At 39.0% G+C, this 14303-nt stretch overlaps 1 protein-coding gene and 1 pseudogene across 3 annotated transcripts in view; both read left to right on the forward strand.

Annotated features, from left to right (window-relative positions):
- The window catches only part of BRCC3 (BRCA1/BRCA2-containing complex subunit 3), a 62240-nt gene extending 53767 nt beyond the window's left edge, over window positions 1–8473 (forward strand). For both annotated transcript variants that reach the window (XM_081126682.1, XM_081126683.1), the window contains exons 8-11: window positions 1117–1248; window positions 1813–1856; window positions 5616–5785; window positions 6856–8473. In XM_081126682.1, coding sequence (XP_080982808.1) covers window positions 1117–1248; window positions 1813–1856; window positions 5616–5767 — 328 coding nt within the window. In that variant the 3' untranslated portion in view covers window positions 5768–5785; window positions 6856–8473. The remainder of the gene's footprint in view (window positions 1–1116; window positions 1249–1812; window positions 1857–5615; window positions 5786–6855) is intronic.
- A 4211-nt stretch (window positions 8474–12684) lies between these two features.
- Window positions 12685–13124, forward strand: LOC308551013 (large ribosomal subunit protein eL32 pseudogene; annotated as a pseudogene). The gene has a single exon. The product of its transcript is annotated as a large ribosomal subunit protein eL32 pseudogene (transcript).
- Window positions 13125–14303: the final 1179 nt, after the last annotated feature.

Consider the following 14303-nt stretch of genomic DNA (forward strand, 5'->3'; position numbering starts at 1 on the left):
ATCCACTTTGAAGTTGAGCTACTAAATGAATTATAAGAATGTTTAACCTTTAAAAGCATGCCGTATCCCCAAATTTCTATTAAAACTACAGATAACTTCTGATTATGACAACTCAGAATTAAAAACTGAGCCACTTCTTGGTACATATCCAAAGGAAATTAAATGTGAATCTCAAAATGGTATCTGCACTCCCATGTTCATTGCAGCATTATCCACAATAACTAAAATACTAGAGCAACCTAAATGTCTGTCAGTGTACAAATGGATAAAGAAAAGGTGATATTTGTATATGTATGAGCATATACATACCATTTTCATTGACAGGGACGAACCTGGAGGATCCACAGGTAGAAACCTTTATGGGAAGTGAAATAAGCCAGACAAAGAAAGGCAAATCCTACATGCTCTCACTTATATGTGGAATCTAAAATAGTCAAACTCACCCTGACTGGTTTGGCTCAATGGTTAGAGTGTTGGCCCGCAATTTAAGGGTCCCAGGTTTGATTCTGGCCAAGAGCCTTGGTTGCAGGCTCATCCCTGCCTCCGGTTGAGGCGTACACTGGAGGCAGCCAATCGATGTGTCTCTCTCACATCAATGTTTCTCTGTCTCCCTCCCTCCCTGTCCCCCTCCCTCTCTCTCTTTTTCTCTCTCTCCCTCTCCGCTTCCACTCTCTCTGAAAAGCAATGGAAAAAATATCCTAGATGAGGATTAAAAAAATAAAACAATCAAACTCATAGAAGCAGAGAGTAGAATGGTGGTTGCAAGGGGTGGGGTGGTAGAATAGAAAATGAGGACGTGTTGGTCAAAGGGTACAAAGTTTCAGGATGAGTTCTGGAGATCTAATGTACAACAGGGTGACTACAGTTAACAATACTGTATTATATACTTGAAATTTGCTAAGAAAGTAAATCTTAAGTGTTCTCACCACAAAAAACTATGTGAGGTAATGAATATGTTAATTAGCTTGAGTGTAGTAATCATTTCACAATGTGTACATATCAAAATATCAATTTGTAAACCTTAAATATATATGATTCCTATTTGTCAATTATACCTCAAGAGAGCTGGAAACAAACAAACAAACAAAGAACTGACTTGAGTTGGTTGTCTTGCAGGTATGAAAGGATTGAAATCCCAATCCATATTGTACCTCATGTAACCATTGGAAAAGTGTGCCTTGAATCAGCAGTTGAGCTGCCCAAGATCCTGTGCCAAGAGGAGCAGGATGCATATAGGAGGATCCACAGGTAGAAACCTTTCTTGTTCCTCTTCTCCACTTCTACATCCCAGTCCCTTCTGTCCTCTTCTGTCCTTTCATCTTAGCAGCTCAACTGTTGAGCCCCCTTTTCTTTTACCACTCTGTGAGAATGCTTCATATCAGTCCCTAATCATAATGTTTCTCATACTGTAGGATAACAATCTCATTAACATTTGTTCATCTCCTGCTGCACTTTAAATCCTCCAAGGGCAAAGACACTTTTGGGTTATAAAAAAATAATAAACTATAATATCTTAGTATCCCCTATGCCAACCACTGGGTCTTGCCCAATAAATGTGTACTATGTGAAGGCTTCAATGAGAGACAGTAATTTCAAAATTATCTCTTTGAATTATATCAAAGTTCTGAATAAAGTCACATCTTAAAAAATCTTGAAAAATATAACAATGATGGAAATTTAAATTATATATATTCATCTAATCCAGATTGCAGACGTCTGGTGCAATTTATCATTTTGTTATATAGTCCATAACCATTTTGTTTTCCATTCACTGCTGCTTTGTTACTAACCTAAACTATTTTATCCCTTTAGTCTTACACATCTGGATTCAGTAACCAAGATCCATAATGGCTCAGGTAAGATTTTTTTCTTGAGTATAGGCAGTGATCTTTGAAATACTCAGCTGACAGAAGCAAATTTAGTTTAAGTGATTAAAGTGATTGGTACAAGTTATCCTCAAGTTTCCTTTTCCAAAAGCTTTGCCGTTCATTAATCCTGATTCCAACTTTTCTACTGAATGCCTTAGACCCTTGAATAACATAAATGCTACCTAGAGTAAGACGGGAGGAAAGACAGGAACACATTTTATGGTAGACCTCCTCTGTGGTGTGCTGGTACATGTTTAATAACCAGTTCTCGGGGGTGGGGGGGGCCTGATTTGGTGTGTTTGCCATTTTCCATGGTATAATACCCCTCCATGGCTGATTTCAAACAACTAACATGGTCTCAATCAGATCACAAGCTTTCTGAAATTTCAACAATTGACTCTCGTAAGCTGGTCTAAATTGGTTCTAGCATACCACTACCAGCCTATTGTGGTGGGATTTGAAAGGGATGGATAGACAGACAGACAGACAGACAGATGAAAGGGAGGGCAAGAGAGAGGAAATTGTTTCATTCCAATAAGTTTAGAAGGAATTCCTATACAAGGTCAAGGAACAGCAAGCTCAATACAATATACAAAATTACTTTTCCCCGACATATACAGCTACCCACCCACATTTCTTTAACCCTGAATCCCACACCATTCTGTGCAGTCTTCCCCAGTGGCTAACAAAGCCACCAGTGAGGAAGAAGGGGAAGCTTTTAAGTATTACAGGTAATTACTTTGAGAGGAAAAGAAGAGAGAGATGGTTTAGTGTACCTGTCCCATCATTTCTATCTGGAGGTAAAACACAGCAAAGAGTTAAAAAGTTAAAAGTTGTTAATATATAAAATGTAGCCATACTATAAAGCCATAGTAATTTAAGCCAGAAGTGGACAAATCAGTAGAACTAAAGAGAGCACAGAAATAGGTCCATATATATATATGAATTTATATTTAAGAAAGATAGTACTTCAAATCAATTTTAAAAAGATGAATTATTCACTAAATAGTACTGGGATAGTTCATTTGTTTGTTTATTCATTCAAGAAACATTTGAGTATCTCTTCTCAGCTAGGCACTATTCTAGGCACTGGGGTACAGTGCTGGACAAAAGAGACGGTCTTAATTGTCAATGGACTTATCTTCTGTTTCCATTAGGGGGGAAATTAGATTCCTATCTAACATTCTACGCACAAAAAAAAAAAAAAAATTCAGTTATATTTATTTTTTTATTTTATTTTTTTATATTTAAATTTTTACTGTTATATATGGTACAATCACTTTGGGAAAGAGGTTAGTAATTACAATTACCAAATGTCCCACCAGTTTCTCTCCTAGGCATATACCCCAAAGAGTTGAAAACATGTGTTCAAACAGAAATGAGTACAGGAATGTTCATAGCAACATGATTCACAATAGACAAAGAGGGGAAACACCCAAGTGTCTGTCAGTGGGTGAATGGACAAAGTATAATCCATCCATACAGCAGAGTACTGCTCAGCAACAAAAAGTACAAACTACTGATACATGAACAATCTGGATGAATAGCAAGAGCAGTATGCCAAGTGAAAGAAGCACCACCCAAAATGCTACATACTCTGTAGTTCCATTTATCTAAAATTACAGAATAGGCAAAACTAACCTATGGTGACAGCAAGCACATTAGTAGCTGCTGGGGCCAGAGGTAAAGGGGCATTGACATTGACTGCAAAGGGAACTACAAGGAGTCCTCTGGGCTGATGGAAATGGTCTATACCTTGATTAGGGGTGTTACATGGTGTGTGCACTTGTCAAAAGTCATTGAATTGTATACTTAAAATGGGGTTGTTTTATTGTCTGTAGATTATGCCCTTGTAAAGCTCATTTTAAAAGGAAAAAAATACAGGAGGAAAATATGAGAGGATATTTTTCAAACTCTAAGGAGGTAATGGCCTAAATATAATTGCAAACCCTGAACTCAAAAAGGAAAGACTGACTAAATAAGAATTAAAGACTTTTATGGACCCCTTCAGAAAAATCAAATTGTTCATAATAATCTTTAAAAGAAATATGGTTTAAGATTAAATTATCAGTTTTTCACCTTTTCTTTTGGCAAAGATTAAACTGAGAGATAATTTCATGAGGATGTGGGAAAAGTGAATGCTCCCATATACTGTTCCTGGAGGTATAATTTGGTACAATCTGGAAAATAGTGGATAATCCATTTTAAAATATACATCGACTTGATTATAGCAATTCCACTTCCAGAAATGTATCCATCAAAAATTTGCAGGACAGCCCTAGCCAGTTTTCCCAGTGGTTAGAGCATTGGACTGCAGACTGAAGGGTCCCGGGTTCGATTCAGGCCAAGGGCACATACCTCTGTTGTAGGCTCGATCCCTGGCCCTGGTCCGGAGGCAACCAATCAATGTGTCTCTCTCACATCGATGTTTCTCTTTCTTCTCTCTGTCCCTTCCATTCTCTCTGAAAGAGCAATGGGAAAAATATCCTTGGGTGAGGATTTAAAATAAAAATTTGTAGGACAAGTGTGCAAAAATAAATTTAAAGGGGTATTAATTGCAGTCTTTATAATAGCAAAAAGAAACCCCAAAACAGATGCCACTGAAATTTCCATCAACAGAGGATTTATTAAATTATACATCTATTCTGATAAATATTGTACAGCCCTTAAGAAGGAAAGCTAGATCTTTATTGACACAGAAAGATGTCTATAGCATATTGTTATGTGGGGGAAGAGTAGCATCCCAAATCATAGTTTTTAGCCCTATCTGGTTTTGCTCAGTGGTTAAAGCATTGACCCACTGACTGAAGGGTCTCAGGTTTGATTCCAATCAAGGGCATGTACCTCAGTTGCAGGCTCCAGCTCTGGCCCAGTCAGGGCACATGCAGGAGGCAACCAATCGATGTGTCTCTCTCTCATTAATGTTTCTCCCTTGCTCTCTCCCCTCCCTCCCTCCCTTCCACTCTCTCTGAAAAGCAATGGAAAAAATATCCTCGGGTGAAGATTTAGAAAAAAAATCATAGTTTTTATTCTAAAGTACACATACACACACATATACATATAGCTTGGAAGATGTACCCCACTGTATTACTGTGGTCATTTTCAGTAAGTCATATATTATGAGAGAGAAAAAGATATTTCCATTAGGTGAAATTGGTTTTAAAAAGAGTGCCATCAAATTCTTGTCTCACTATGAAGCTAAACATTTATAGTAAGGCATGAAAGATGTTAACTCTCTTACTCTTCATCTCTCTGTTTTTTCCTCATTTTAATAGAGGAGCTTTCAAGTGAGTTGAATTAATGTATTTATTTCTTCAATGTACATAACATTTGAGAAGTGATTTTCCTATTGGACTTGAGGAAAACTAAAAGTTGCAGAAGGTAGAGTTCTGGCTCTCTAGGAAGTTGTGGTCATTTACAGTGTGGGAAGGACTGAGGACTGGGGAAAGAAATCCTTCTGTAGCTCTTAGCCTTTTTGCCTAAGGGAGTAAAGAGCTGGTCATTTTCTGTTGTCTGCTCAGCTTGGCTTCCCTCTGGCCTATGTATCCAGGGGTGTTCAGGAATGCCTCAGAATAGGTAACTCTGCTCAGCTGTTCTGTCTTTCCTCTGGCTGGACGTAGAAAATTGTCTGCCAGTCCCACTTATTGCACTTTTTCTACTTCCTCCTCCAACCCCTTCTTTCTGTGTTCACAGTTGGGGGGCTGCTGGTGGTGGAGTGTTATTTCATCTGTGTTTTTCCTATTGAAGTGTTTACCAAGAATCTGTGCAGTCAGATGTCAGCAGTCAGCGGGCCTCTCCTACAGTGGTTGGAGGACAGACTGGAGCAAAACCAACAGCATTTGCAGGAGTTGCAACAAGAAAAGGAAGAGCTTATGCAAGAACTTTCTTCTCTAGAATAAAGTGGGAGATAAAAGGAGGTAACAGACTTTTTTTTCCCAATGGTCTGAAAATTCACACACCTCATATATAGGCAGACAATGGAGCAGCTCCTTGTATATCCACAATGGATGAGTTTTATGCATGGAATAAACACAAGACATCTTCCTAAAAATTTCATTGGGGCTTAAAGAACCCTCTACCTGTAACTGGCCTGCAAAGAGCATTGGAAAATGATTTAAGGAGATTATGAAAGGTTTTTTTTTTAAGGCTATGGAAGGTGCATTGGCAAGGACAGCCTGTAATAAAATGTCTGGGTAATATATTTTAAATGTTTATTTTCCCCTTGTTTAACTTGGAAATATTTATTTTCATTTTCAGATACACTCCCTAGAATAAGCTGAAGGAAAAGGAGTATTTAATGTTTTAGTTTTATAGTTATGATGTTTATGTTGGACAAGTAAATAAGTACACAAGGTTTATGTCTTCCTTCTTGATCTCTGAAATGTGTATTCTGAGATACCTATCAAAGTTGAATCTATGTGGGTTCCTTTCTAACCAAATAGATTAGTTCTAGCATATCTGACTCTGAAGTAAAATTTTATCAAGCAAATCCTATTTACCTAGGAACTTCCATTATAAATGTGTTTTTCCAGAAATATTTAGCATTTAGGATATAACAAAAATCATACTTTAACATGTTCTGTTGCATTATTCTTACCTTGTGTAACCACAGATGTTAAATGTGTCTTCAGAAAAGAGTCAAGCCTATTGCATACTGGAAATTAAAGTGGGAACTGGAGGAAGTAGAAAGAAAGTAAACAAAAAGAGCCCCAATCTCAACAAAGCATTGGTTTTTGTTTCTTACTTATCCTTAGATTATTGTTTTTCATGTTTTAAAGTATAGTCTAGAACCACCTGTACCAGAATCACTTGGAGGTCAAACTTCATCTCTGGGGGTGGAACCCAGAAATTTTTATGAACTCCCCAGCTGATTCTAAGGCATGCTAAAGTTTGAAAACCACTACCCTAGGGCATATGCAGTATAAATGCTATATTTTCCCTAATTCCTCACAGCCACAGTTCTTCTCTATTTTTTCTTTCCCTATAGGAAAAATGAAAATATCCAAGTGAAAAATTAAATAAGCTAAATCAATTTTGAAGAAAAAGTTGGAAGACTCACATTACCTGATTCAAGACTTATTATAAGACAGGAGTAATCAAATAGTATGGTCTATGCCCAACTGATTTTGACAAAGGTGCAAAAGCAATGCAATGAAGGAAGGATAGTCTTTTCAACAAATGATGCTGGAGTAATTGGACACCCAAAGGCAAAAAATGAACTTTGACATAAAATGCAAACCTTATACAAAAATTAACACAAAACGTATCATGGATTTATATGTAAGATGTAAAACTATAAAAATTTTAGAAATAAAATCATAGAAAAATCTTCAGGATCTTGGGCTAGGCAACAAGTTCTCAGCCTTTACCCCAAAAGCACAATCCTAAAAGGAAAAGTCGATATATAGGACTTCATCAAAATGAAAAACTTTTGCTTTGCAAAACCTTTAAAAGGAGGAAATTATTGAGAGAATTATTTGCAAACCATATATCTGATCAATTTAGAATATATAACAGTAAAAATAGTCCAATTAGAAAATGAGCAAAAGGCATGAATAGACATTTCACTAAAGAAGCTATATGAATGGCAAGTAAGCACATGAAAAGATGTTGCACTTCATTAGTTATCAGGGAATGCTGATTTATTACTACACAATTATCAGAACACCTAAAGAAAAAATATTGAAAATACCAGATGCTGTTGAGCATACAAACTGGATCTCTCCTACATAGCTGATAGGAATGTAAAATGAAATTTTAATAAAGTTAAACATATATGCATCATGTGACCCAGCAGTTGAACTCTTGGACATTTATCACAGAGAAATGAAAACCTATGTTGGCAAGAAAACTTGTACACAAATGTTTTTAGCGTCTTTATTTGTAATAGCCCCAAACTGGAAGCAACCCAGATGTCCTGCAATTGAGTGGTTAAACCAACCATCCATACTATGGAATACTACTCTTCAATTGAAAGGAATAGACTATTGATACACACAACTTGGATGGACCTCAAGGGTATCATGATGAATGAAAAAAAAAACAACAGTCTCAAAAGGTCACATACTGTATGATTGATTTATGTAACGTTCTTGAAATGACAGAATTACAGAAATGAAAAAAGGATTAATGGTAGTCAGGCATAGGGTCTGGAGGTGTATGGGATAAATGTGACTATTAAGAGTTCCTTTGTGCTGATGGAACAGTTCTGTATCTTGATTGTGGCATTGATTAAATGAATTTATATCTGTGCTAAAACTACATACACCTACAAATGAATGCATTAAAATCTGAGTAAGTTCTGCAGTCTGGTAAGGAGTATTGTACCATTGTATCATGTGAAACTGGATAAGGTCTGCAGTCTAGTAAAGAGTATTGTACCATTTTCAATATGTTGGTTTTAAAGTAGTACTATACTTATGTAAGATCTTATTACTGGGGAAAACTGAGGGAAGGGTACATGGGACTCATTGTACTATTTGCAACTTCTTGTAGGTCCATAATTATTGCAAAATAAAAAATCATAAGTACTAAATAAGGTACTAGGATTTATGGTACTTATTTTATGAAATAAGGTAAAAGTAATAAAAAGAAAGTCTAAGGGCAATAAAATGATTTGAGTTTTTTACAGGCCAACCTCGAGCACACATCCCTTTCCCTTTCTGGGCTTCATTTTATTTTTTTATAAGGTTAGAGTAGATGGCCACCAAAGTTCCTTTTAGCTAAGTGTTCAGTCTTTAAGTGTTAAGCATCACAAGGAACAGTGATGTGAACAAGATGTGTCATTACTTCCCACTTGCACCAATCTGGTTTATACAATATACTGCATTCGGCTCACGACTGTGTATTCCCTTCTGGTCAGCAGATTCTATTTTCAATCACAGCCAAGATTCTGATGGAAACAGATATACACTTGTTTTCTTTCTTTGTTTTCTCATCTGTTCATTCAACTCATTGCATTCTGACCTATGCCCACATCACTCCATTCAAACCACTCCTGCCAAAGTCACCAAAGACCTCCACATAATGAAAGTCAATAGATGTCTTTCCTGTCCTTAATGAATCTTTCAGTCCTGACACAATTGGCCACTGTTCTTTGAAATATCTCTTTTGTCTTCTGCTATTCTACTCTTTTCTGATTTTTCTCTTCTCTGGCTGTTTCTTCTCAAATTCATTCATAGGCTTCTTCACATTTGCTTACTTATATGCAGTTGACAGACAAATCTGTGTCTCCATCTAGACTAGAGGGGGGAACGTCTGGCCTGCAGGCCATATATGCCAGCAAAATAATTTGATCTGGTTTTGTCAAGGTGACTGCAGGCGGACTCAAAATTCAACAAATCTAGGAGCTTTTTTCATAGCTAATTTTTAAGTTGATAATTTTGTATGGCCCACAAATGATGTTATAAATATCCAAATGGCCCTTGGCAGAAAAAAGGCTCCCTACCCCTGATATAGACCTTTGTGCGAACTCTAGACCTACAATTCTACCTGCCTACTATAGATTTCCACTCCGCTGTCTTAATGGCACATCATCCAGCAATCAGTTACACTAAACAAATATGTGAATTGATTAAGCAAATAAATATATTGAGGAAAGGGAGAACTAGGTTTTTCAGTGTCAGAGAAATGATTTACAAACATGAAAAGGGGGAAGGGTAAAATGAACCTCATGGTGTTGGACTGAAATTGGAACTATTAATACAAACTTTTTTCCCAAAGGGAAAAAGTATGAACTTGATCCAAGATGGGGGCAGAGTAGGTAGAAGTTACACTCACCTCCTTCCAGGACCAAACTAGAATTTCAAAGAAAATATAGAACAATCAACTTGAATAACCAACTGACTAACTGAACAGAAGTCTTATAACCAAGGATTTATAGAAGAAGCCATATCAAGTATGCTAGGAAGGGTGGAGAAGCAAAAAGGGCTGGTCCTACACAAATATGCAGTGGCTGATAATCCAGAGGGATTCCCAACTACAGAGGTCCTCCCTGAGGAGCATAGGGTCTTAACTTCATGCCAGGCTTCCCAGTCTATAGCACCAGAGCCAGTAAAAGGAGCCCACATAACATCTGACTATGAAAATCAGCGTGGATTCTGTCCGCCAGGAAGAGATAGGAGCCTGTTAGAAATCCAGGCACCCTCTTGCACCCTCTTAAAGGGCCAGCACACAAAATCTCATTCACAGCCACTCACCCTAAGCTCCAGCAGAGAGATGGCGGCTGGGAGCAGAGTAGTCCTGTGAGGAGAAGGATTGTGTGGCTGTGGGGAGAGAGCTGAAGGATCAGTCGACAGGGTCCCTGTGCTGAGTCCTCCCACGGACTCCATCTTCCTTGGGTCAGGGACTCCCCTACTTATGGCATCAGCTTGGGGAATGCACTAACCCCACACTCCTGACTCCCTGCCCCCCCACCCTGTGGAGCTCACACCCCGCAGAGGAGTCAGCTGCCTGACCCCATGATGTAGAGGTCCACGTGGGCTCGGGGTGTCAGAGACCGAGTGGTGTGGCATTGGGACAGGGGCCATTCCCCCACCTTTCTGAAAGCCTGACATCTACTGACCCCCCAACAGGAGATCCACTAGCCCCACCCTCCCAACTCCCAGGCACCCTGCCCTATTGAGCTCAGACTCTCAGGGTGGTCTGGGCAGCATCCAAGAGAGACTGATTTGTGTGGTTCTAGGGCGGGGGCCATTCCCCCTTCATGCAAGCCTGACCCGCATCACCCTCCAATAGGAGATTCACTAGGCCCAACCTCCCAATTCCTGAGGCACCACTCTGCTGAGCTCAGGCTGTCAAGGAGGTCCAGGCAGAATCCAGGAGAAAAAGCTGTGTCACTCTAGGGTAGGGGCCATCTTTACCTCTCATGCCTGACTGAAACCACTGTGCCCCTGTAGAGCCCTCCCTTCACATGGCCAAATCTTGATCTGTTTGGGCCTGATGAACTTTGCTGGCCTCACCCTGATGACTCCCTTAGACCCTTCCCCACCAAAAAGGTCTATGTGCACCTGGTGGGTGGGAGCTGGCCTTAGTGTACCCTGGGACTTTTGCTGAGTGGCCTCAGACCCAGCACAGGCAGTGAATTTGAATCTGTATCAATCTGGTGACCACCACCTGCCCCTAGCTGGTGACTGATGAGAACCTACCTCATGCAACTTGCATACCACCAGGGGCCTTTTCAGTGACTGAGCCTAGCAGGCAGCTGGCAGGCAGACGCAGGTGAAGGTGGATCTCAGGGTGCCTTGGGCCTTTTGCTGACCTGCCCCGGACAAAGTGCTGGTGGAAGTGAGGCTTGGTGCTCAGCTTGGCCCTTCCCACTCACACCCAGGCCCAGCAGAGGTAGCCACAAACTGGATAGCTTTGTAGCTCCAGACAGGTAGTCCAGGACCAGTCACAGACAGTGCCTGACATTGACCTGCGCCAGACTCCCTCCCAAGAAGCCCTAGAATCAACACACCAAGTGGCAGACTTTAGAACACATCAGAGCAGGACTCAATTAGCTCCAAAAGCAGCACATCCAAAGGGAGATCTCAGTAGGCACCAGACTCTGCTGCAGCAAATTCTACTTCATGTGGTTAGCATCTGCACAGCCACTCAAACACTGTGGCCAGGGTCAATCCTCACAGTCAGCCAGCCTGAGGGTCAACCCTGAGCACAGCTTGTCCAACAGCAATCAAGGCTTAAGTATGACAGGAAGGCTCACATAACCCACCCAAGGGACATCCCTGGAGCACCTTGCTTGGGTGATCAGGAAAACTGTGCTGTTGAGCCTCACGACACACCAATCACATAAGGCCTTCAAAACAAGATTGGGATGTATAGCATATCTAACTAATACACAGAAACAAATACAGACAAGCAGCCAAAAATGGGGAGACTAAGAAACATGCCTCAAGTGAAAGAACAGGAGAAATGCCCAGGGAAAGAACTAAATGAAATGTAGGAAAGCAATCTATCAGATATAGAGTTTAAAACAATAGTTATAAGAATGCTCAAGTAACTTAGGGGCAGAATGGATGAACTCATTAAGAACTTAAACAAAGAGATAGCATAAAAAAAACATAAAAACCATAAAAAAACCCCTACCAGTCAGAAATGAAAAATACACTAGAAGGAATCAATGGAAGGGTTGATGAAGCAGAGGCTCGAATTAGTGATTTGGAAGAGAACATAGCAGAAAACACCCAATCAGAGAAACAAAAAGAAAAAATAATTTTTAAAAATGAGGATAGTTTAAGGGATACTTGGGACAACATGAAGTATCACAACATCAGCATCATAGAAGGAGAAGAGCGAGAGCAAGGGATTGAAAACCTATTTGAAGAAATAATGACTTAAAACTTCCCTAACCTGGTAAAGGAAAAAGACACACAAGTCCAGGAAGCACAGAGAGTCCCAAACAAGATGAACCCAAAGAGGTCCACAGCTAACATCATATTCAATGGCAAAAACTAAAAGTGTTTCCTTGTAGATCATGAACAAGACAGGGATGTCCACTTTCACCACTCTTATTCAACATAATACTGGATGTCCTAACCACAGAATCAGAAAGAAGAAGAAATAAAAGGCATCCAAATTGGAAAGGAAGAAGTATAACTGTTGTTATTTGCAAATGACATAATACTGTATATAGTAAACCTTAAAGATTCCACCAAAAGACTACTAGAACTGATAAATAAATTCAGTAAAGTGGCAGGATACAAAATAAATATCCAGAAATCAGTTGCAGTTTTACACACCAATAATGAACTATCAGAAATGGAAACTAACTCTTGGTGCTGCCTATGGAGGTATCAGCCATCTCCTATTCAGCACCATGGCTGCCCTCAGACCCCTCATAAAACCCAAGGTTGTTGAAAAGAGGACCAAGAAGTTCACCCAGCACCAGTCAGACTGATATGTCAAAATTAAGTGGAACTAGTGGAAACTCAAAGGCATTGATAATAGGGTGGGAAGAAGATTCAAGGTCCAGATCCTGATGCCCAACATTGGTTATGGGAGCAATAAGAAAGCAAAGCACTGGGAAGTGGCTTGCAGAAGTTTCTGGTTTACAATGTCAAGGAGCTTGAAGTGCTGCCGATGTGCAACAAATCTTAGTGTGTTGAGATTGCTCAAAACTTCTCAAAGAACCACAAAGCCATTGTGGAAAGAACAGCCCAGCTGGCCATCAGAGTCACCAATCCCAATGCCAGGCTGTGCTGTGAAGAAAATGAATACACAGATTGTGTACACATTGTATTTGTGTTAAAACCATAAAATTCTGCCATCTGGAAAAAGAAAGGGAAACTAAGAAAACAATCCCATTCACAATTGCTTCAAAAAAATAAAATAGAATACCTAGGAATAAATTTAACCAAGGAGATAAGAGACTTATACTCAGAAAATTATAAAACCCTGAAGACAGAAATTGAAGAAGGTACAAATAAATGGAAGCATATACCATGCTTATGGATAGGAAGAATTAACAATGTTAAAATGTCCATACTACCCAAAGCAATGTATAAATTCAATGCAATTCCTGTCAAAATACCAATGACTTATTTCACAGAACTAGAACAAATAATCCAAAAATGTATATGGAACCACACACACACACACACACAGACACACACATACACATAGACAAATAGCCACAGCAATCCAGAGAAAGAAGAACAAAGTTGGAAGAATCATGCTACCTGATATCAAGTTATACTACAAGACGATAGTAATCAAAACAGCACAGTACTGGCATATATATATGTTGACCAAGTATATAAAACTAGAATATTTTTAAGAAAATTTCACTCAGAACATTTACCTTGAGACAACATATTTTGTGCCATAAAATAACTCAACAAATTTTAATATATTGAAATAATAAGAAATATGTTCTTTGCAACAAAAGCAGTACTTAACTGTAAATGCCTATATTATTAAAAGACAAGCATCTTAAGTAAGGTAACCTACCTTAAGAAGCCTGAAAATAAAGAGAAAAAAAAATGAAAGTAAGTAGAAGGCAGGAAATAATAAAGAAGAGAAATCAATGGAATATTAAACAGATTATAGACAAAATCAGTGACACCTAAAGGTAGTTCTTTGAGAAGATCAATAAAGTTGATAACTTTCTAGCCAGACCTATCAAGATAAAAATGAGAGACGACTTATATATTACCAATATGAAGAACGACAGAAGTAACATCACTGCAGATTACACAGGCATTAAAAGGATAATAAAGGAATACTATTAAACGAACTGTATGGACTTCTGTATCTGATGCTGAATGAAGGGTAGGAGGACATTGTTTCAGGCAGGATACAAATCCCATGATGTGTGAATGAAGCCTCCCTAACAAAGGATTCCCAAAGTACCATCGTAGGACCACTTCCCAAGATCGGAAGATATTCAGACCTTTCATCAGGAGCCCCCAAAATGTCCCCCTTCTTCATACTATT

This window comes from Miniopterus schreibersii, assembly GCF_964146895.1.
Source record: "Miniopterus schreibersii genome assembly, chromosome: X".
In the NCBI taxonomy this organism is placed as follows: domain Eukaryota; kingdom Metazoa; phylum Chordata; class Mammalia; order Chiroptera; family Miniopteridae; genus Miniopterus; species Miniopterus schreibersii.